The following is a 24,157-nucleotide window of genomic DNA, read 5'->3' as shown; positions in this document are numbered from 1 at the left end:
GTAGCAGGAGCTGGCTAGACTCCGCCCAGGAGGAAGCCCTGCAGCCTGCTCAGCCCAACCTATTACTCAGAAACCACCGGAAAACCAGTCATTAATGCTGTTTAAAAAATAAAAATAAAATAGTCTGTGTGTGGGCGTGTTCTTTACAAAGCTGACCAGCATTTTAAAATGCTGAACTGTATTCATGAACCATGCTTCAAATTTGTTTTGAGCAGGATCTATAAACACCAGCCTGCAAAATTAAAATACCCGAAAAGGCTTATAAATCAAGTTACAAATGATGTCTATAAATTCAGCTTAAAAGCACAATTATGAATGCCGCTCGATGCAATGCGTTTGGCAGCATTCATAACACAACTGAAGATATTAAAACATGAAGCAGCAGGAAAATCATAGCCAAGCTGAGCTTGTCCTCACACCATTTCAACTTCACATCTGTTAAGCTGAATTTCTTTTTTCCTTTGAGAAAGCAGGCTAAACATTAGCTCATGGCATTTTAAACACGGCTGTCACAACATTTCAAATGGTCTGGTTGTCCCCAGCCACTGACGTAAGCTGTGGACATCAAAGAGTTGGTGTTTCTGAAGCACCAGGTTTTCAGACCTCTTCCAGAACTTTGATAGATGAAACAGAGAGAATAGGTTCCAAGTTAGTCTCTGGCTTTGAACCAGTACTGGAGTTACTTTGTGACGTTTGAATGTCAGGTGTGTTACCCTAAATATCTAATAAATACCTCAAACAATTGGAAACCACGGAAACTTTAATGATGCCTTTAATTTATCTGGACGAAACCCTTGCTAGCTATTTGTTTTAGTACAGAGTACGGGGGACTACTAAAAATGGTTGTAAGATTAATGCAGTGAAGTCATTTTTGGCATTTCAAGTAGCATAAAATGAAACATTAAGGTACAGTTATTAAACTTTATTGCAGTTCTCAAGTGTATGTTCATTCCATGGACTGAAGCAGTAAGAATATCACACATACTGACTAAAAGCTTGCACTAAAACTAGTGATGGTAGTACTTCTATAATCTTGGCTGGGTTTTTTCAACTTGCCTCCACTTTAAAAGGAGCACGAGAGCCTTGAAAGTTTTAAGAGGCCACAAAGGGTTTGGTTTTATAATTACGTTTCTCTTTGCTTAATAGTCGTTAAATAAAGTTTTAGTCCTCCTCATGTGTTCATTGATTTCTGCTTCCCCAGTAGATTTAGGCCTGTTTAAATGGACCACTACTGCCCTCTCGTGGTCACGTGCCATACTGGGCCTCTCCAGGGCGTATGATGATGCAGATGTTAGAATTGGGGTTTCTAGATGTTTGATTGAATTATTCAGCTCGTGCAGAATTTATGAGTGTTTGGAGGGAATGCGTCATTTCCAGATGCTGATAGATGGACGGTTACAGAAATTAACCTTGTGCAAGTAATAAAAAGTATAAAAATAGGAAATATTTATGGGTGACAACAGATTGAGTTTAATTGAAACCGCAGCTGTTTGAGCTTTAAAACATTTCTGCATTATTTACGGAATAATGCAGAAATGCAGACGTGTTCATTTTGCAGAAAAGTTGGTGATACTAAGGTGACATCTGTCTCTTATCTTATAAAACTATTGGTCAGTTACAGAAATCTCATGTATCATCTGTCATGCAATAGCCCGCCAGCTCCAGTCTGTCCTGCAGAAGCCATGTCTGTAACAGACAGCGCACATTGTGTTCTGGCCGTCAATTCATGGGCGCAGAAAAATCTTTTCACACTTGCAGGAAACGCATGCGCGTAGAGGAAACCAACTGGTTTGTGTCAAGTCGAGGCAGACGGATGTGATCGGGCTGAAAATCACCTGTATTCTGGCATTCATGGTGACACAGTGAGTACACGTTTATATTAGATGTTTTACCACTTACAACGAAGTCCTCTTAAAACCACGAGAATAAGGTCGTGTTTAGCTATCTTTGCGATAAATACTGCGGCTAATTCAGGATCCAGTGAGGCTAGATCATCTTTATCTGGGTATTCCAACATCCAGTAATATTAGAATTAATTTAAGATCATTCTTCTGGATTGTGATATGCAATAAACCACAATGTGACTCATGAAAGTGTCGCTAATTAAAGATGGTATTTGCACGTTTGCTTTTGTTTGCCTTGAAAGAAAAAAAAAATATTGACGGAACATAAATTTATCAGCTTCTCTGATCAAATAATTTCATTGTGTTCTATAAATGGCTGCTTGCTTTGGGGTGAGTGCTTTTCTTCCATCAACCATCAGGCGTGCGTATCCTCCCGAGGACGCAACTGATGGATGAGATCGCTGCGGACACAGAGTGACGCCTTGTCGCTGTCATTACTGCTCATCCCTCACAGGCACGGAGAGGGGAGAGGTGGGGGTTTGTTGCTCGTCACATTCAGGTTTTGTTCCATCCAGTAAACCCGGTGGGACATCTGCCATTGGCTTCGTCAGCGTTAAAATATGTTAAGCTATAACGCACGACGCTCCTCTGATGGACAAAAATCGATCGATTTGTGAGGTTGCGCTGCACAGAAGTTGACCTCTCACGTCAAGATCGCGAAATAGTCATGCATTCCGCAAGATGACTCTTTTCCCTCTCTGATACAGTAGTTATAACGTGGTGCAATTGATCCTATTTTAGGATAAATCTGAGCAAGCTTTCATTGCTTTATCAAACAGATAATCGTTATTTTGTCAGGCCCTCATCCTGCAGTCAGATCTTTAATCCTATGTGATGTCTTCAGCCGTGGTGTTTGAGTGTGGTGCAGCCTCTTAATGCGGTAATCATCTTCCAGTAAAAGCTCCCCTCCTTCAGTGCAGCTCTCACTTTGTGGCCCTCTCCTTGCAGTCCATGGGCTCAGAACGGGTGGAGATGCGCAAGAGACAGATGCAGGTTCATCAGGAAGCAGCTGCCAGTGTCCTCCAAGCGCGCCACAGAATGGGAAACACCCCCACCAACGCCTCAAACGCCTGCTGCTTCTGCTGGTGCTGCTGCTGTAGCTGCTCCTGGTAATAACACATCTCTGTTTGCTTCCCACACAGCAAGAATGGAGATAAGAAAGCACAAAAGGGAGGATAAGAGACCATTAATTTTATCAATCTCAGTAACATTTTTGGAAAGTAGCTACAAATGAAATACAGCTTCATTCTCAGATTGCAGTTTGTGATTATTTCCCAAGCTGTGTTAAAAGAAGAGCAGTACAGACAACTCACTGCTTTAACATTTCCCCAACTACTTTTCTTTCATTTTCATTGGCTATATTACATGTCCATTGTTACCTGCAGTGGATTTATTTTCCACCTGCCAGACTTTCCTCTGCATTCACACAAAAGACTCCAAAGGCAGCTACCATTTATTCAAAACAAATTACCAGAATTAGGAATAACACAAAAAAAAATTCAGCAGCACTTTTCATCAAAAACAAGACACATCAAACTCAACTCAACTCAACTCAACCGTACGCTTGTTGAACACCAAACTGTATGTAAAAGATTAATGTAACCGCTTTTACATCATCTGTGCATTGGTGAGCAGCTGTTTACACAATCTGTTCCAAAAGAGAAGTAGAAAGCATCGAACAGCACTCACATTGTTGGACTCCAACACTAGTCCTTAGATATGGAGTTGAGTTGGGCTATCCCTCTTCGACGTCCTTTTGTGGCCTGTTACCTGTTCATAATCCGGCACTATAGAATGATGTCTTCTGGTCGCTGTTTGCTATTGGTGCATCAGTAAACTGCTGCAGAGGGATAACTGGCCAAATGCAACTGTTAACTGTATGTTGGAAAGCGATGGCAAAGAAATACTCTGCTAAAAACTGATGCAAAGGGCTCTGGGCCAAGTGTCTGTATGTAAAAATATGGGAAGGCCACTGTGTTGTGCTTGAGAACGGCCTCTGTTTGCCTATATCCTGAGTTTTATTAGAGCTAGAGGTGGCCATATTTAGACGTCCCACTGTGAGGAGCTGGAGAGAGCTGATGATTAGCTGGAGAGATACTGTGGAGTCAAGCCCCAGTGGGCAACAGTAGCATTGCAGTTTAGAGCATTTTCTCACTGGCTTCACATTTCAGGTCCAGTGACAAAGTTTTTTTTTAATTTAGTCTTCAGTTCAGTTACACAAAAACACAGCAACATATACAGCACTATACACTGTGACAAAATAACACATCTTACTAGTAACCAATTAAGGCTTGGAAGCAAGAGATGCCCAAAAGGAGCAATTAGTTATCCAAAACACATGGGAACTCAAAATAAACATGATGCACAATCTATGAATACTGCACATGTATCGAAATTATATAACTACTCGCAAGAACAATGGAATGGTGGAAAAGATGGAAAGATGGAAAACGCTACAAGCTCTAGTGTGACACTCAGTGGTTTTATATAGTCTTATATTGGAACTATATAGAATTTAGACACACATTCATTTGAACTATGTATTTTTTTAATTCTAAAATTCAATAATTGATGGGATAAAATGGTTACACTATATCCATCATGAACCACGAGGAAAAAAGAAGTGATATAGAGCTACGTGTATAAGTGATAGAAATATCAGATATGTTTGCTATGTTATCAGCATGTCATTATTCATTGATCAGTGATTGCAGTGCAACAGCAGATGCACCCACGTTTTGGCTCCACCTTCCCACTCATTCATCAACACCACAGCCCACGCCCTCACTCCAGAACAACAGGACCTCAGTGGAGAACTTAGCCCTCACTGGACTCAGACCTCAGGGTATTTTAATATGTTTTGGAATTATCAACGGCTGTCTTGTTCAGCTCTGATGACATCAGACCTGTAGAGTTGCAAAACGCGGCCACGTTAATTCGCTCCTCTGGGCATGAGTAATTCATTTAGTCTCTACATGTGTATGAATTCCCTGTAACCATTGCACTGCTTTGGCGGCCACATTCCCAAGTGGGGTGGCTCACGGCAGACTCTCACCTGAACCAATTAACTTCAGCCAGCTGCTCCTTCAGGTACTGGGAACATTTTAATTACACACAAGGAGATCCACAGGATGAGGAAGGCAGTTGACACACTTTACTACTTACGCAGGCGTTCCCAGTGGATCTACCTGAATCCGTTGTAGGTGCCTGTCATTTCAAGGAGGAAAAAACATTTATGATATGCTGTGATGCAGGAAATCAGTGGGGTTGTTTGACTGAAGTTCACATGATATAATTTACATATGTACATATATATTGCTGATCAATTTAGAAAAAGCTGGTGATCAAGGCGAAACATTGTTTTTTTCCTGCAGTTTGACTGTTAGAGGTGAAGACGAAACCATACAGAAATCTACATTTGAGCACAGATCAGAGGGAACCACTAACTGTGAAGAAAGGTAAGGTGACCCCTCCAACTAACGGCTTCCGCAAGACAGAATCTTTGTCGTTATTGTGAAAATTAAATAGATATCCTTTTATTTTTTTCAGCCTGAAGCCCACTCTGGAAGAAGCTCGCTCCTGGACAGTGTCATTTGAAAAGGTGATGAAAAGTGCAGCCGGGAGAAGCTGCTTCAGGCAGTTTCTGAGGACAGAGTTCAGTGAGGAGAACATGATGTTCTGGCTTGCCTGCGAAGAGCTCAAAAAGGAGACTAACAAGACTGTGGTGGAGGAGAAAGTCCGTCAAATATACGAGGACTTCATCTCCATCCTTTCCCCTAAAGAGGTGAGACATCAAGGACAAATGTGTAGTTAGATGCAAAGTGGCTGAATTTAGTACCAAATTCATAATTTGATAATGTCATCATTAAGGATTCATTAGCTCATTGATTTCTTAAGTGAACTATTTAGCTGCTCCTCAGAATTTGCTGTTAATAGCAAAACAAAAACGCTACAGCACAAGCAAATGAGTTTCCACCTCCCACTTCAGCGGTTGAAGTGATTTGAAGTTGAATGTGAAGATCATAGGTGGAGATAAAGATGGGGATGCTGGATATTTTTACTTTGACCTGGTATGGTGAAGCAACAGAACAAGGAAAATGGAAATAGTTAACTGAGTGAAATATGGAAGGGATAATGCCCGACGAGGTGTCCATTATCAGAAATTAATGGACAACGCTGAGGCGTGTGTGCTGATGTGTGGATGTGTGCTCTCAAGCAGAGAGAAGTACATAAAAAATAAAAAAAGCCTAATTCAATTTGATAATTAAATATATATATGTATATATGAAATATCTTTGGGCAATGTTTGTCATGATTAGATTACATAAATTATATTAGTAGCAGTGGTGACTGCTCAGTAGTAGCAGCATGAGTTAAAACTGCTGGGGATAACATGATTGGGCACATTTACCTTATTAAAATCTGAATGAGACACTAATCATGCTTACATGACACTAGAATAAACCAATCATTGTGTTAGTCCGACCAAAACTGGACTTTTAAAATGTATGTAAATGTGTTAGTCTTCAAGTAATTGTAGCTGCAGAGCCTTTGCCATTAATTGGTTGGTAACATGCATGCGTAGAACATATACTCCAAGCTGACTCCTTGCAGGTGCTCATGTTAGAACAGCTATGTGTATGTGGGGCCTACAGCTGTTCTAAAAACAGGTTTGGTTCATGTTTTTCTGTCTGACCCATTACTGAGCCAGCACATTTTCACCACAGTATTACTACCATGCTTCAGTGGAGTACATTTAGATAGGTTTGGTTCATGCCCACCCTTGACAACAGTGTCATCACAATTCCTGTTAAAATAGACTGTATATTAGGTTGCGACTGGTTAAAATACCCTAAAAAAAGACTTTAGTCAGTTCAGTCACTCAAATAGTTTGTTTAAAAATGTTTTATGAGCATACTCTATTCATTTTATTTTAAACAACAGATGAGTAAGTTCAGCTGTACGTGATGTTTTCAATGGAGCTTTACACTTCTACCTTTCCACTCTCTCTAGGTCAGTTTGGATTCACGCGTTCGAGACGTGATAAACCGCAACATGTTGGAGCCGACCTCACACACGTTCGAGGATGCGCAGCAACAGATCTACACGCTGATGCAGAGAGACTCGTACCCTCGCTACATAAACTCCACTGAGTACACAGATCTGCTGAAGAGCCTGGAGGAGCCTCCTCCTGAGCCATAGACTCTCCACTGCCACACCGTTAGCTTTCTGGCGCATGCATACCACACAAAGGAGTTTTGTGTTCCGTGTTGGAGTCCTGATATTTAGGGAAAGACAGACAGGAAGATGAACACTACTTCAAATCTGTCCTTATCCAGCTGAAACTGCTGTTTATTTACCCACGATTAGCTTACCAAAACCCTCAGAGCAAACAAGAACAAACGCTAGGTTCGGCATCAGTTGCTGAAAAAACATATCTATATTTTTATATACATATATATATATATACATATATATTCCCTAGCGCTTGACATTGCACTTTTCTACCTTGTTTAATGAGGGAAAGCATGTATCTGTGAGCACTGCATTTGTATTTAGGTACAGTATATCGTGAGCCTTAATGCATATCCAGTTCTTGTAGAAACTAGTAGGTTTTATTTAACTGTAACTTAAGAAGAAGGAAAGTGCCTTGGAGTAACATCTTTTACACAAGCACCTTTGGTCTAACATGAACGGTGCGACACATGTTGGTGCTTTCAGCTCTTTACAAAGTTTTTACAACTTGATGAGCTGATACCCTGAAAATCGATCTCGTCTGTTTGTTTCAATACTGTGATATTAGTCATATATTTCATTTAAATTAACAGGGAAGAACACACTGAATAAATGACCATGACCACTGATATATTTGTGTATTTAAAAAGGAATTTGTGTGAAATGGCTATTTGAATCCTCACAAATCAAATAAAGCACAATCATATGTTGTTTTTGCTGTTATTTGTCACAGTACACATAATGCTTTCTCAATCAAGCTGCCCGGGCGTTTCGTTTGCACTCGTTTCACATTGGGATTCGTTAATAGAAATATTTTACGAATTAGTCCGACTAAAAACATTGTTTTCTTCATGAGATGTCCAAAATGTGTCAGGCACTACAGAAGCCCACACATATAAGTTGTTTAGTCTATAAACAAATCTAAAACTCAGATTTTATACATACAGAAATTTAAAACAGAGAAATCAACAAATACTAAAATCTGCAAAAGACATTTGGCAATTTTGCTCGATAAAATCCCATTATTAAATGAGTTATTTCACGGATAAATAGGGACTACTACACATCAACTACATTAATGAAAAAAAAAAAAAAGCATTTAACAACAGGCCATTTATTGTGAGAACCGTAAAGTATAGCCCTAAGTGTTATAATACACAAGTTTCCTGGAAAAGTTGTCTCGTCACAATGGTGAGTAGCTTTACAATCAAGCAACTAACGTTACTCTACTGTAACACAGAGTTTTGCATGGCTCCAGATCAGTCAGCCGCTCCTGGGCTGACAGCCCCAGTCCTGTCCGAATCTATGGAGTAGCAGCGTAGATTTATTGTCAAGTAAGTCAGTGTTCCTTGAATCTCACTGGAGTCAAGCCCAGAGGACTCTGATACTGCTGAGCAGGTAAGTGAACACTCTGGAGTTCATTCGTCACTGATGGCAGGAAGCTGCTTCTCTATGAATCGCTTGATATCCACCATTTCCTACACAGGCACAGAATAAAGCAAACCATAACTCAAACAGAATGACAACTAGAGCTCTAGAGTGAAGTGTGACTGCATACTGACCTCTGGACAGGCACTGTGAGGTAGACCCCGATACGACTTGAAGGTGATGTTTGCCGGATTGATGAGGCTTTTCATCCTCTCTGCTGTCTGGGTGCCAAACATAAAGGGGACCAGGGGGTCAGCATCCCCGTGGCACTGCAGGACATGCATGTCCTTGTTAGCACTGTTGGCAGCCGCCTGAGAATAGAAGAGATTAGGATTATTCTTAGTATGTGATTATGACAGATTATGAGCTGGCTATGGGATATCCCTGCAGTGCAATTCCAAGGTACAGATACAGTACAGCAAAAAAATAGCTTTCAAAGCATTAAATGTGTATTCTTAATGCAGCTAAAAAACATTTAGAAAGATGTCAAAACTAACAAAAATGATGATGAACTTTAAGGCGACATTTTATTTACATCAACTATGACGCTCGTGAAATCGCATTCAAGCTCATGTAAAAAGCGCAGGCACCAACTTGCTCGCATCTTCTTGTCATTTTACCTGAGGGAAGGATTTGCGGAGGGGAAGCCAGCAGCTTAGAGCGACCACGCCAGCGAGCTTCTGCTGAGTCGTCAGAGCTGTGTAGAGTGACAATGCTCCACCCTGGGAAAAAGAAACCGGCAAACCATTCCCTATCACGTGGGATCTTTGTTGTTCATCACCGCAGAAAACAAACATGAAGTCTCATGAACAGATGGGAGGTCATTTGAAGCCTCCCAGAAAGAAAGCATACAAACTCACAAGTCCTCGTACTGCTTTTGACCTTCTGTTATGTACTGAAAAGAATTGCTTAGGCGGTTCATTTCTCCTAACTTCTCAGTTGCTTAACAGTTGCTCAGAGGCAAGAAATAGTCCTTAACAAAACCCATGTAATAAGGGCATAATACTGAATGTACAGATATGAGAGTGGCCCCAATCTAGTAATCGTCCTCTACACCAAAGCACGAAGCAGATGTATCTGAAGATGTTAAACTCCTTTAACAGTTTAAGCCACATGCAATACTTTAAATAACTTAAAAGCATTGGGAACTAAAATCTGTGATTGAAGTAAATTCATTCTGGCTTCTAAGTGAAAGGTGCAGATCTTTCCTTTAACCGCCTACAACAAAATATCTCTTTTTCCAGACTTAAATAATAGCTGAAAGCATGTTCCAAAAACCTTGTGCAAACGGTGCCTCTACAGTCTTATACTTATCGATTATCACACCCACTGCAAACGCTTCAAAATTCTTCCCCGTGAACTCGCTGTTTTATTCATCTGCCAGACACCGTGTTCTTGGCTTCAGTTTCCTGGTAACTGTGATTGAGGGAGTTGAATGAACCGTGCAATAAAAATAGATGTAGATCTATCATAATGCACGTTGAGAAGTGCACTTGCATGTGTGCATCTTTTAAATGTGGATATTAAATGCGTTATGTGAAGCAAAGACTTGTGAATGCACGGGTACATAATGCACCATCTGCAAACATGTTGCACCCACCTGTGAAAATCCACCCAGGATGATTCTGTGTGAAGGTATCCCATTCTTTACTTCTTGATCTATCAAGGCTTTAACTGCAGTGTGAAATCAAAGGGAAACTTTCTGAGGTCGAATTTCACTGTGACAAAACATTAGTGTTAAATTCTAATCAATTTTAAAGACTTACTGTTTTCAGATGCTCTTTTGATACCAGTTTCATCCTCATCTGCGTCAGGGCTCAGCCCATAGATATCAAACCTATAAGGGATTAAATGAGTGTGAGGCTCACTGTGTGAAGAACACGACGAGCCCTCGGTGTACTGAAATATGCACACTAACTGTGACGCTCACCAAGAAGGCATAGACATCCTCATGTTTAAAGAAACGGGCATGGTGGGGCTGAAAACAACAGAGGAAGAAGATAAGCAGATAACCGATTGTTGTTATATAGAGACAACAGAGCCAGGCACCTTTTCACTATTCAATGCCCATTAATGTGAAAGACAAAAGATTCAAGTCAAGGCACTGAATTTAGCTGCTTGAGGAGCTTTTGACAACTTACCCAGGTCTCCCTTTTCAAATATAGTCTTCTAATAGCTGTAAATACTTACGCATGCGGGCAGATGTATTTCACATGCGGCATTCTGATGCCTGCGAAAGCCTCTGCCCAGCCATGCCTGTCAGTGTTGACACAAAAAAAAAACATTTTAAAAACGGTAGACTTGCCTTTGAAACGGATAGACACTAACACTTCTGCACTGCAGAAGAAAAGAAAGAGGCCTTCACATACCCCGTGTCACCAAGGCCATGCAGGAATATGACCTGTAAAACAAAAATACCCATTTCCACAAGCAGGTAGAGACTGACAGATATCAGAATTTGGCAGCTTTGATCGTGTCGCTCTTACATGCCAGCGGACACCATTTAGATCAACTATAAATATGACAATATCGCAGTTATCTTGATAACTCACCGCCGCAGTGGCTTTCCGGGCAGCAGGCACAATGGCAGGTAAGGGTACTGACATGTTGTTGCCGCACATACAGCGCTGAGGCAGCTGATATGCAGGGAGAAGTTAGCACCTCTTAGCTAGTAACGTTATCACCCTGTTGCCAATCTGTGTCGGATTGGAGTTAAACTGTCAAATACTAAACAGCTGACCGGTCTACCGGCGATGAAGATAAAATTATCACCACCTCCTACTTTCGCTGGCGGTCGTGAATTTATTTTAAGAAGTTGAATTCTGTGAGAAATAACACGCAACACCGGCTCACGGTGACTGCTCGCATGCCACTTGCCAGCTGCAGCGACAGGACTCCTAGTCCCGCCCCCCCTACAAGTTGATTGGCTATTTTTAGCGGCCCCTTATAGATGCTCATCATCTATTGGTCCTGTTTAATGCCAGTGTTTAATGTCAACGCGAGCTGCTTTAAGGACAGTTAAATCCTTGACGATAGCAGCAAAACACATTAAGTTGCATTAGAAAAATATTGACAGTGACACTACGTGACAGTACGAGCATTATGATGCAAAACATTTCAACAAACCCTTATTATTCCAACCTTTATTAAAGTATTTCTGATTCTGACTTGACACAAGTTGTATTATATAAACACAAACAGCCCTTTTACGTTTTTAATGGTAGTATTTGTTTTTGCACATGTAACCGTAAAGTCTTATATATGCTCTCTTTTTTTAAGCAGCATTTCTAAAATGATATTATGTTTTGCAAAACGCTGTTTTCTTGTTACTCTGTTTTGTTTAGTTATGTTTTGCACCACGTACTTCACCTTTGTGGTACTTGTGGTACATTTTGATCGTCGTGCTTTTAACTTGAAAAGTCCCGGTGAACTAACACCAAGTACTTCCGCTACCCTCATATCACGTGACATGCGTGTCCTTGGTTTGCTAACTTTGACATGTGAACAGCAGCAACATGTCTTTCCCTAAAAAACCCGGCGATAAAGCATTGGATGTTTTGAAGAGTTTGCCGCGGATAAGTTTAGCAAACTTGCGGCCTGAGCCAGGAGCCAAGAAGCTGGTGAGTTTTAACACGTTTCCTTTATTAAAGCTATCTTTAGTAGCACAATGTAGTTAACATGGCTAGTTAGCAGTTGTAAGCCATTGGAGCGTTCTGTAAGAAAATTTGCCTGCTAGATAAAAATAGCTTTTAATATCGCTGTTTTGCAGGGCAAACGTCGGGGCAGAGGACAACACGGAGGCAACAAAAGCGGCCGAGGTCACAAAGGAGAGCGGCAGAGAGGAACCCGTCCTCGGCTGGGTTTCGAGGGGGGTCAGACTCCCTTTTATCTGGCTATACCAAAATATGGCTTTAACGAAGGGCACAGGTACAAGCTCCTCACGATGTTCTCCACAATTATAACTAACCAGTGGGTGTTTACCAGGGCAAAATATAATGTTATTGTTGCAATTTCTTCAGACAAACAGATATTGGGTACAACATACTGTTATGTTGATGCAGATGCAAATCACTAAACTCAAATGTCTCTCCCTAGTTTTCCTATTTATTTATTTTTAATTCATTTGGTTTAATACCTTTCTGCCAAAGCTTCTCTGGTCAATACACTCAATTTAGTTTATTAAGCATTCTCACTATTGTTTTCCTATTTTATTTCTGTTTGTTTGCCTTTATTGATGGAAATACTGCAGTATTGCTGTGCATTAAAGCTTTAGTTGAACAAATTACAGAGATCCTTTGCATTGTCTTCTCTGGCATCAGCTTTTGCACCCTTAAGTTAACATTATCATCTCCAATATGTTCACTGATGTTTTTTTAATTTTTTAAAATTTTTTCTCTTCAGTCGGCGTCCACAATACCAGCCTCTGTCCCTGAAACGACTGCAGTACTTAATCGATCTGGGGCGAGTTGACCCAACCCAGCCCATAGACCTGACCCAGCTTGTCAATGCCAGAGGAGTGACGATCCAGCCTTTGAAAAGGGACTATGGAGTCCAGCTTGTTGATGAGGTAATCACTTGCTTATTCTACACTCGGCATATCTGGTAAGAGCGAAGTCTGTGCTCAAAATTACATCCTTCTTTATAGATAAAGTTGGGTAGAAAAATAGCTGCCTCTCAGTATACTTTGTTACTTTCTGCAATGCTCATCAGTCTGAATTTATTTCTGTCGCTTTACTAGAACCTTGGACCTCTATTCTACTACAAAATACAGGTGCAACTACTTTTTTTTTAGGGAAGGGTTTGCTCACATCACGGCTCCAAGAATGTCAAATGCTGGCGACCGCTCGACAACCGACTCTGCCCACAGATCATTATCTTTGAAAGCTGGCACAGATTTGGAGAGTCTGTTCTCTCTTTCAAAGTTGTATCGCAACGTTGACATTGTCTTGTCTTGGGTCTTAATTTGCAGATCTTAAGGCAAATTGTACACACCCTGTGTGTTATGTCTAGTTGGTGCTTTCCTGTTTCATCAAAGTGAGTCTAGATATTCCCTTTCAAATGTTTAGTTTTATAAAAACTTTTTTTTTTAATCAGTCGCTGCTGAGATCCGTCTTCCTCAGCCACATCATCCAAAACATCCCAGTAATGCGTTTCCTCTGCTGCTGTCCCTTTTTCTATGTTTTATGGCATCTAAATGTGACGTCACAATGTCTGAAACTGTATTGTTCCACTAAAGCTGAAAAAAATCCCCATTTATTACTCGTCTACTATAATGTTGTCTGGCTTCAAATCCAATCTCTATTAAGTTCAATCACTGCGGAATTGTTCACGTCCACCTCCAGCTGCATCTAATGCTTAGTTTATGCTTCTCTGTAACGTCGTCATTGAGCATTCGAAGTTCTGCGTCGAGGGAACGCGTTGCTCTGCAATTCACCATGCTGGTGGGGGGTGTGGCTGTGTGTTTGTGTGGTTTCTGGGGTTATAGCCGAATCCTTGCTTTTTCTTCCGGTCACAGTACACAATGGCAATCGAGGTGGAGCAACTGTATTTACAGTTGGAGCTCATTAATATTGAAGAACAAATGCTTATATTGCAAATGTTGAAGCGGAGGCGACAGAGAAGACATTTGCGGAGGTGGTCTGTGCGACCGTTCGAGGCTGGGAACGGGTGAATTTACAACACTGGTTCACCCACTGATGGACCTGGATGAACAAATGCACTTTCGATACTTTCGAATGTCAACGGCCCGATTTGACGAGCTTCTTCGCCGTGTACAGTTTAAATTACGTTCTGAGCAGACCAATCACAGCCCTTACGGTCGTTAGAAGTTTTTTGGAGGTGCACGTCAGGCTACGGCGGAGGGGTCCTTCATTCTTTTGTGGCCCAAAAATAAAGGATCTCGCTGACAGTTTTCCAGAAAACATGCTTCTGTCTAAAACAGAGCTTTAGGCTTGGGTTCAGAAAAGGTCTTGGGGGGCCTTTTTTGTGGGTATATAATGTATATAATGTAGATGTTCATGTCTTGTTTTGTGGGATTGTAAAGTTTTGAGGAAAGTGCCACCAGTAGAGCTGCATGTTAGCCTGTCCTTGTTCATCGCTACAAAGAAAAGATTATAATAATGACTACAAATAAGTACAATACGATCAGTGAGTCCAGTAAAAGGTGAAGGAGAGTCTTGATTGCAAGATGCAGTTGACGAATATTCAAGTAAGCGTCTGATAAACTCTCACCAGCAGGTGGCACCACATGACTGCGTTGTCACTGACTGACAACGCTGTGGTTGACCCCTGTCTTCAGCCAGTCCTCACAGAGGTTCATGTTTGTTCTTTCAGGGTGCAGATATTTTTGCTGCAAGGATCAACATTGAGGTTCAGAGAGCATCTGAAGGAGCCATCGCTGCTATTGAACGGAACGGAGGCGTCATCACGACCAGTTTCTATGATCCCATTAGTCTCGGTAACTAAATAATGATCCCACTCTTAATTACTGTTTTTTTTTTTTGTTTGTTTTTTGTGGATACAAGGCTCAGGAATTCATTCTCACTTTTGCAGAAATTCTCATCAAGCCTGTCCCGTTCTTCATGCGTGGACAACCGATCCCAAAGCGAATGATGCCTGGGGAGGATATGGTCCCGTACTACAGAGGTGCTGAAAACCGGGGTTACTTAGCAGATCCGGAACAAATCCAGCAGGCCCGGCTGGCCCTGGCACAGAAGTACGGCTACGTGTTGCCAGACATTTCAAAGGATGAACTGTATCACATGCTGGCCATGAGGAAGGATGTTCGACAGATCTTCTTTGGCCTCTCTCCAGGCTGGGTCGTTAACATGCCGGAGAAAAAGATTCTGAAACCAACTGATGAGAAACTGCTGAAATATTACAGTTCTTAGGTGTTTGGAGAGAAGTGGTGTTTGTGTACAGCATCTCAAATCAAAATCAGAACTATACAGCGCTTTGTGTGGCAACTGTTATTTTATAGTGTATGTCTGTATTAGCACTAAACTTTATCTCAACTGATTAAACAGTTTAAATTAGGAATGCAGGTTTCGTACAGATGATTTATGTGTTCTATGCCACATTCATGAGTGTTTCTGAGCGACTGACGTTGGACGGCCTCGTGTCTGAGCATAACTGGCCCGTGCTGCATGATGGAAGGAACGTGAACTGTAACAGGTGAGGGGGAAATAAGGAAAATAAGATAACTCAAAGAATGAAAACAGGAAACAGATGCCTGGTGATGTGTGTTACTTGTGAAATGGGTTGTATAGGCCCTAGAAGGGGAGTTTGAAATTAGTCATAGGCAGCTGTATCCTGGTGTGGACGTTCAAAAGATCCACTGCCCCCCTTACACTCACACACATACACCCCCCACCCCCATTGGAATACAATCACAAGGAAAACAGTTGTATGACTTTTATCCAGTTATGCTTCAAACACTTAAAGGAAGAGATGTTTAATCAAATTTGCAAGGTTTCCAGTCTAATGGATGGGCTGATGTGTTGTAGAGCGTCAGAACACCAGTATTTTCACCAAGCCTGTACGGGAATATAGTTTAACAAGTTATGGCCAGATAATGGCTCTTTTGTATATGAAGTTCTCCATTGCCCTCATGTTTATTTTTTGAAGTCGAAAATGGCACACTCCCTATAAATAACTTGGTATTTCACGCAGATATTGTCTGAAGAGACGCTGCCATAGAATTTGTGCTGGTATAAAAACACTTTATCAAAGGAAGCATATGTTTGTGTGTGTGCGAGAGCGTGAGCATTGTGTTTGTATAAAATCCCCTCTTCCAGACAGGCAATTTTGCAGAAGAATAAAAAGAAAAGAGGTGATGTTTCATGAAGCCAAATTTCCTTTCAACATATATTTTATAAAAATAAATAAATAAAAAAAGCCTAAATGTTGGGGTGAATTTCTCAGTCTTGGTAAATATCAAAATTAGTTACCCTTGGTGTCAAAGGTTTTACTTTGATGACTTTGCTTGCGGCTCCCTGAGTGTTTTCCTGAGTCTCAAGTATCCAATAAACTTCACAAGTAGTGGATACATACACAGCCGGCCCTGCCAGGAAAACCAGCCCAAATCCTTACTACATAATACTTTAAATAAATCACGCCACAGGAAAGAAACAGCACAATCATTGTTTATGGCAGAACTGCAGCGCTTATCTTCAAAGCAGCAGATTCTTTTGAATTTCTATCAGGTCTCAAACGAGCAGCAGAGAGAGAAGGAGTAACCGAGGCACAAACAGCAACCCTGTGAATGTGTGGCTGCCAGGGGTTTGCATTAAAAGAGGGAAGAAATGGAATTATCAATTCCATTGGGCTTAAAAGATCTGTCAACCTATTTCAGGGCAGCATTATGTTTGTAGTTTGTGCTCCAAATAATCTAATGTCTGAGTCTAACCAGTTCACACTTTTTAATTAAACATTCAGACATTGCTGCAGAAGCTGAGCTGGGCAGATTGTTGCCTTGAATGAGCCATTTAAGACAGACGCAGATATCATGGCGTCTCACAGGTGTCAGTCAAGTTCCAGTTAATAATTAGAACTAATTACAGCTAAAGGCTGAGCTCTTTCTCTTCTGTCTGTAGAGGACAGACGTGTGGCAGAGGTCTGGGATCAAACTCGGGCTCATTGAATCATGAGGAACCTGAAGACGGCACAGATCTTATAAACAGCCTGCTGTGGCAGTAGGACATGCAAGGCCCAGCTGTGTGGACAGTAAAGGACTTTTGAGGAGCTTTTCAGTTCTGCAGATAAGAGTCTTATCAGTGCAGAATACAGTTCCTAATTTGCAAAGAATAGTGCTGTTTTTGCAGTACGAGTGGAGCTTTGCCTCATTAGCCAGTCTCAGCCTGAGTGGGCCTGCATGGTAGACAAATGAAATAAAATTAGAAAGCTGTCTGATTACAGTACAAGGGGAAAGGAGCTAGACTGATGATTGATGGCTGCATGCTTTCATTAATTGAACTATACTTGGTAGCAGATGCAGATAAGTGATGTCCAGCTAACAATGTATTTGATATCTATTTTTAGTCTAAAACTTATCACAAAACAAAAAAGGTAAAAAATCAATTTAAAAAGAAACCTAAAATGATTTAAAGTTTCCTTTTCAACCTTTTACTGTATGCTTTTTTCTCAGAAGTTTTGAGGTGTACATTTTATTTCTACATTGTGTCAATCACCTCTTATTAATACCTGTTCTTCTTAATATGAGATCATCATTCAATTTGATGTGAACATGTAACTCTTACGTTGTAATTTCTGTTTTCATGAATTATTTGTCCTCTCGCGTGAAGCCTGTTTGAATTTTTTATTTCAGAAATATATTTTAAGAAAGTTCAAAACAAAGAAACAGTCAATTTTGGAGCTTTAAAGTTGTAAATGTTTGGCAGTTTTCCATAATAAATCACTTTGGAGACTTAAACTGATCACAGTTGTTGACAATCCCTGCTTGTTTCAGTCTTAAAGTGGCAGAAACTAAATAAAAATTGTGCATGTTCTCCTTGTTGCTGCTGATTGAACGCTGTTGCACCAGGTAAGTCTGAGTCTGAGCTGTGTTTGAAGTTTAGATGAGGCTGGCCTGTTATCTCTGCTCAGAGCTGGGGTCATCTTTGTGTTCTGTTAATGAGGCTACATTAAGCCTGTCTACTCCAGGGGGCATGTAATCCTCTCAGCAGGCCTGACGTAGGGCCGGGCCGGGCGATGTTTATACGGAGAGTGTGAGGCTTGCATTTGGGATCTGGTGGGGTTCAGTATACTGTAATCTGCTCAAACACACGATTATAGAGTGGAGGTGGAGGCTGCCTGCTGCATAGAATGATGTCTGAGACTTGACAGTGTATCTTGATGCTGGCCTGCTGTGCCCATACAATACAAGACAATACAACACAGTCCCTTGCTGCGAAGATCATGGTCACTTGAGACAACAGTATTATGTCCTCTTCACACCTTTTTGAAACAATGCAGCTCTTTATGAATGAGCCACTGTAAGGAAAGTCAGTGGGATGGCACTGAAGCCAAGCTGGAATACAGTGCTGCCTTATCAAAGGTCAAGACAGGCCTCCTGTTTTGCACCTCAGTACTTTTCCACATGTTTCCCCACGGTGATAGACATCTGAAAAAGCTATGGTTAGGTTGGAAAATCCTGCAACTTGTATTTGCTCGATATCCATAATACAAGGAGAGCCGTGCCTGAACATATCAAAGTTTTCTGCTGCTACTTTGGCATCCTCATTGAAAGCAAAACCACAATCCACAAATGCAGCAGGCCTTTAAGTCGTTGTAGTCAATATCAAGTCCATATACCATCCAGAGCTGTCAAAATCTCCTCGCAAATCCAGCTGAACAGAACTCCTGCAGACCCTGAGTGCACAGCTCTACCTGTGCCAGCTCAGTCCTCACTGACCCAAAGTGAAGAAGGACAGGAGCGTCCCCTATATGAGTTCTGTCCAATACAATGGCACATTGTGATCAGAAAGCACGAGAACAATCCCTATTCGCAAATCACTGAGCTGCAGCATTCTGCTTGTTTGGACACGAGACAATACCTTGATACCATACAGTCATCCCATAGATTAGGATTCATTACAGAGTCAGAGTAAAGGCCGATTCACGGGAATAATTCAGCAAATGAATGTGCAAGTGGCGAGTTTAAATGATCAATTTAAATCCAGATGTAACCATCCCCTTTCTCATCGACCCACACATTCAAGCACACTCACAGATTGTCCAATATTTTGTTGACTCAAATCACTCAATTCAAAGGGTTTGCCGAAACTAACGTTATTGTATTCACGCTGCGTCATTCAAGCTGATTGATTAAATCCATTAGCGCTTCTCACCGCGCGTTGGAGCGCGTGTCCAGTTTGACACAGCGGATGTGGATTCGAGCTTTAATTCTGACAAACTGTGAAACGACACACAACCCGCCAACCCCCCTCACACGCATACACAGCTCTCAACAAACACTAACAAACAGTAGACAACCACTGTTTCTTTGAAATAAAAATTCGTATTTAAATTTGATCCAGACCCCTAATTCTGAATGTCCTGTCCACCTCAGAATTGCATTTCAGTTTAACAGCTTAAACAATGCAAAGATCAGATGCCAAAAGGAGTGGAGGAACACAGTTAAAATAACTCTGTAATCACTTTATTGATCCGGCTTTTCACCAAGATACACAGCTCTGTTCGGCTTGACTAACTTCTTCTGCAGGGCCAGGACAAAAAAATAATAAAATCCTAAATTCTCCAGTAATATCAAAGTGTGCATTACAGGGCACATTGCTTATTGGTTAAAGTTATTTGTGTTTTCTGCGTCATGTATATTCGGGTAACCCATTCAGATTGTTGCCTTTTATTTCTGTGTGTATCAACCTTCTGTTACACTGAAAAACAAAGCATTTACGATTAAAAGATTCCGCGTGAGCGACTCCTCTGCGGTCAACGCAGTGCAGGTGCAAGTCTCATTGAAAGACGCTCTGTACGTGTATTGCTGATTCAACGACGCTGAAGTGAATCCTCATAATGGAGTCTATTGTTTGCGTAATGTTTGTCTTCAGACAGTTATTCATTGAAACTATGTAGGGGCCGCTGCAACTGTAATGACATGCGGTTGTACTAAATATGCGTTTCCGGAGAAAGGATCCAAAAGTCCCAATAACATTCTTATTTTCAAATCAGAATTGAAATACTGCTGAGAAACTACAAGAAAAGGCTCCAGACAAACACGTCTGGCAGATATGAATCCGTCCTGATGTAGTTTCAGTAGTTTCTTTTGGGACAAGGCGCAAATATTTGCGCGCGGCAATCGTGTAATAAAACGCTTTGATCATGTTTGTTTCAGTCTTGTAAAATGTACTTTGATAAATGATAGTGGATGGCCGATAAGAGTTGAGGGGCACATTGTAATTAGTAACCAGCCCTACATGCTGGAAAACTTCGATGTTCTCCCATCAGCGTCCTATCTGCCCCTCGGGTCCAACTGAATTAATTTCACAGCAACAGGTAAAAGTGTAACTTGTTTTTTTTGTTGTTTTTTTAATGCACCTTTAGAGAGTAAATCGAGGAGAAATGTCTTAGATATAACATTTTTCTTTAACTGCAAATCTTGATGACAACCTTTTCTTAAATAAATGCAACAACAAAAAAAAAGTAAATCACACACTTTTGTGTGAAACTTCAATGATGATTATGGGTAATATTTAAAAAGGATTAAAAAAAATCCCTACATGCTTTTTTAGGCCACCTTTTCAACCACATTCTAAGTGCGTAAATGTCATCAATGGCCGTTTATGTAGTTTAATTCAGGGTGACATTGTGCCCTTTAAGTCTGCTCAACAGTCCACTTGTGAAGTTTATTACAGACTCAAAACTCCCATCAGAAGTTTCGTGGGGTCGTTGATTGGGGCGTCAGATAGGCCTATCACCGACCCGAGAAAACACCTGGTATTCACACATTAAATCCACTCCTCCTGTCCTCCCATTGGTGGAGCAGCCGCTTATATCCGTCACTCTACATCACCGTGAGGATGACAGCGGCCTACAGCTGAGCCAAAAACACCAACATCACCGTCGGTAACCATGCGTTTCAGTCACGACGTCGCTCACTTTCAGCTCTGCGCGAACATGTTCGAAAGACAGGATTCGGGGTCCGCAGACCCGGAGCAAATGAGCGAGGTGCGATCTCCGAGTTCGGGGCCTTCCAGCCCGGTTTCCGTAAACTCGGACTCCAGCTGCAATAGTCCCGAAGCTAAGTCCACCTCAACGCAGCAGAGGGTCAGGAGGCCCCTGAACGCCTTCATCATTTGGACCAAAGAGGAGCGCAGGCGGCTGGCACAGCTTAACCCAGACCTGGAGAACACGGATCTAAGCAAAATACTTGGTAATAACGTGATTTAAGTAGTTCAAGTTAAATATCATCTGCGAGATAAATTGTAATAAGATTTTACTATTGACTTCTCTCATGTTAGGAATCATGATATCACTGTATTTTATTTCCTGGTGAGGGGGGGCTTTCTTGCTTTAGCCTTCAGCACAGTATTATCCTATTTTAGAGGCGGTCAAAGGTCAGTTTTACCAAACCAATCCAGTGAATGTAAAGATAACTCAATAGACTGTGCTCCTTACAGGAAAAACCTGGAAGGCCATGTCCTTGGCTGAGAAGCGTCCATACATGCAGGAAGCTGAACGTCTGAGGGTCCAGCACACCATTGACTATCCCAACTACAAGTACAGGCCCCGGCGGAGGAAGCAGCTGAAGAAGAGCTCCAAGCCTCAGACTCCAGAAGCTTCTCCACTCTGCAGCTCTGGCTTCAGCGTGCCCTACAACCTCACCTACCTGCTCCAGAACCAGCAACAGACCCTCCAAAACTCACCTCCTTTCCCACACGTTCCTCTGCACGGCAGCTACACAAACTCCAAAGTTTTTCCAGGCCCAGCGGCAGCAATGGACACTTTCTCAAATAACCCTGGCATGTACTCAAACCCTCCTGCCTACCAAGCAGAGGCTCAGGTGTATTTTGGCTCCCAGAATGGTCACGTGCATTATGGTTTTCCCACCTCAGCAGGTCCTCTTGTGGAACAGAGAGAGTCCAGGGGCTACAGGGTCCAGCCCTCCCTGGACGTATACTTAGAGCAGGTTCAGCTGGACATGCTTTATGATCTGGACCGCAGCGAGTTTGAACAGTACTTGAGTCCCAGCCCTCACAGGCCTGAGTCAGCAGATCCCAATAGCTACCATTAACAGAGGAGCCACAGAGGGGGACACTTAATCTCATAAAGCTACTCCAAATGTTGTATTTATTTAAATTATTTCAGCATATATAATCATTTCACTTGATTATGACAGCTGAAAGTGTCTTTTGTTTTGTTTTTTGACAAGTTCTGTACTTTAATAATTAATGTATTGTCTGGCAGTGTTACAATTGTATTATAGAGTATCAATAAATAAATTCAATAACAAACACTTCACATGCTCATCTTCATATTCATTCTCTAAAATCAACCTTTTTTGTTTTTATAGTAGTGTTAGAATCACATTTTTAAACAACAACATGCAATAACTTTGAGACAGAACAAGTCCAAAAGAACATATAGATCAATGGATAAAAACACTGAATCCTGTATTTCCTATGATGTAATTAGCAATACCTTTTGACTTGACCCTTTAATAACTTTTTGAGTAGACCCTTCATGTCTTGTAAACACATTATGTGTTTGGAGAAATACTTACTCCGTACTCTATATTGCTTTAACATATTTGGCATCCCAGGATGATGCGCATTTATAACCTCTGCTGTGTATTCGTAATTTTTTAAACAATATTGTAACTGAATGAATTATCCTATTAGTCACATTAAAAAGTGACAGCAGTCAGTTAGCTATGATTTTAAGACTGTAAAAGTCCCCAAAATTGGCCTTACTGTTATATCTTGGAACTTGTTTAACAGTCTTGAAGGTATAACAAACAAGTAATCAATTATTTACAATCACTGATACTGTAGTTGTGAGCAGTGGTCACTCAGGTCATCGAGGGCACTCATAAGTAGAGGCTGGTTTACAAGCACATTTAGCAATTCAGTAAAACACAGAAGAATCATAGAACACATGACTTCAGATAATTATAACCCTTGACATATGTTGACATTTATTAAACACTTCAAGTGACCTAAAAGTGTGTTTTAAACCATTTACTAAAGTCTCTGCTCGTCTGTCTCAGTTTGTTTTACTTCTCTTCAATGTTGAAGAGTGATGAAGAAGAAGAACTCCAGAGTCAAATAAACCTTCTTTTATCAAGTCGTTTCAAAGGAGTTCTATACTGACACTGATCCTCATGCATAAAGTCTATAATAAAGAGAGTCTTTATAAGAAGGCTATAAATTATTTGAGATATCTATTACATTAAACAATGTCAGACCTAAACTACCCACCCTATTGCAAACTGTTGACACCCTATTTCATTTCCATCCCCGTCTCTCTTGGCTGAGCTGGTGAAGCATGGCGGGCGCCAGGGGCATAAACTTCTCAACTTCCTGTTTCATTTTAAAACATCTCACAAAGGCTCTAAAAATATGTCCCTAAAATCGACATATCTCCAAACTCATTCGACTTTGGCTGCCAAATGTTTACCCATTTAGTAAAATGTTTACTTCCCCATCCCATATTTTCTGTGTCAGAGTCTCGAGGTCGAACTCCGTCCTGGATGATGTGAGGAGGCAAGGAGTTTCTACAACATAATCACAAGCTGCACAGATGATCGTCCCACATGGTGAATGCAAAGGAGAACGTAATATCGTTGTATTTCTTATAAGATTTTCCTCAGCTGGCCAAACACGTTGGACTTATGAGACCAAATGATTGACATGTTATACATCTGAAGTACAATATAATTATTTTATCAGCAAACATTAATAAAAAAGCCTGAATTTAAAATAGAAAAGACAAAATGTCAAATAATATGTGAGCCGGTTTTGAATCATTTTCACCAGGTTGATGAACATAGAGTTTCTCCTGCTGACTTCAGTAGATATACAAATAATTGGACCACATTTTTTAATCAGATGGAGGTTTGCAACATCCCCAAC

General features: G+C 41.0%; 4 protein-coding genes across 4 annotated transcripts; 3 read left to right on the top strand and 1 right to left on the bottom strand.

Moving 5' to 3' along the window:
- The first annotated feature begins 1,692 nt into the window (after window positions 1-1,692).
- Window positions 1,693-7,840, top strand: LOC140284719 (regulator of G-protein signaling 20-like). The gene is made up of 5 exons (XM_072378682.1): window positions 1,693-1,862; window positions 2,853-3,013; window positions 5,279-5,362; window positions 5,454-5,688; window positions 6,918-7,840. Exons 2-5 carry the CDS (start codon window positions 2,856-2,858, stop codon window positions 7,104-7,106), a joined length of 666 nt encoding a protein of 221 aa, XP_072234783.1. The 5' UTR covers window positions 1,693-1,862; window positions 2,853-2,855; the 3' UTR covers window positions 7,107-7,840.
- A 397-nt stretch (window positions 7,841-8,237) lies between these two features.
- On the bottom strand, window positions 8,238-11,447 carry lypla1 (lysophospholipase 1). The gene is made up of 9 exons (XM_072378681.1): window positions 11,120-11,447; window positions 10,937-10,968; window positions 10,758-10,823; window positions 10,498-10,545; window positions 10,334-10,404; window positions 10,168-10,241; window positions 9,188-9,289; window positions 8,702-8,878; window positions 8,238-8,617 (listed from the first exon to the last, which is right to left on the bottom strand). Exons 1-9 carry the CDS (start codon window positions 11,186-11,188, stop codon window positions 8,558-8,560), a joined length of 699 nt encoding a protein of 232 aa, XP_072234782.1. The 5' UTR covers window positions 11,189-11,447; the 3' UTR covers window positions 8,238-8,557.
- A 579-nt stretch (window positions 11,448-12,026) lies between these two features.
- On the top strand, window positions 12,027-16,395 carry mrpl15 (mitochondrial ribosomal protein L15). Its single transcript, XM_072378756.1, has 5 exons — window positions 12,027-12,187; window positions 12,337-12,494; window positions 12,969-13,134; window positions 14,901-15,024; window positions 15,120-16,395. The coding sequence occupies exons 1-5, from the start codon at window positions 12,083-12,085 to the stop codon at window positions 15,455-15,457; spliced, it is 891 nt and encodes a 296-aa protein (XP_072234857.1). The 5' UTR covers window positions 12,027-12,082; the 3' UTR covers window positions 15,458-16,395.
- A 4,760-nt stretch (window positions 16,396-21,155) lies between these two features.
- sox32 (SRY-box transcription factor 32) lies at window positions 21,156-22,317 on the top strand. Its single transcript, XM_072378672.1, has 2 exons — window positions 21,156-21,456; window positions 21,704-22,317. Exons 1-2 carry the CDS (start codon window positions 21,156-21,158, stop codon window positions 22,315-22,317), a joined length of 915 nt encoding a protein of 304 aa, XP_072234773.1.
- The last annotated feature ends 1,840 nt before the right edge of the window (window positions 22,318-24,157 follow it).

The sequence above is a fragment of the Leuresthes tenuis genome, unplaced genomic scaffold (genome assembly GCF_036924035.1).
Source record: "Leuresthes tenuis unplaced genomic scaffold, fLeuTen1.0.hap1 SCAF_24, whole genome shotgun sequence".
Classification (NCBI taxonomy): Eukaryota; Metazoa; Chordata; class Actinopteri; order Atheriniformes; family Atherinopsidae; genus Leuresthes; species Leuresthes tenuis.
The sequence above is the reverse complement of the archived record's forward strand: the minus strand, read 5'-3'. Positions and strand labels throughout refer to the sequence as shown.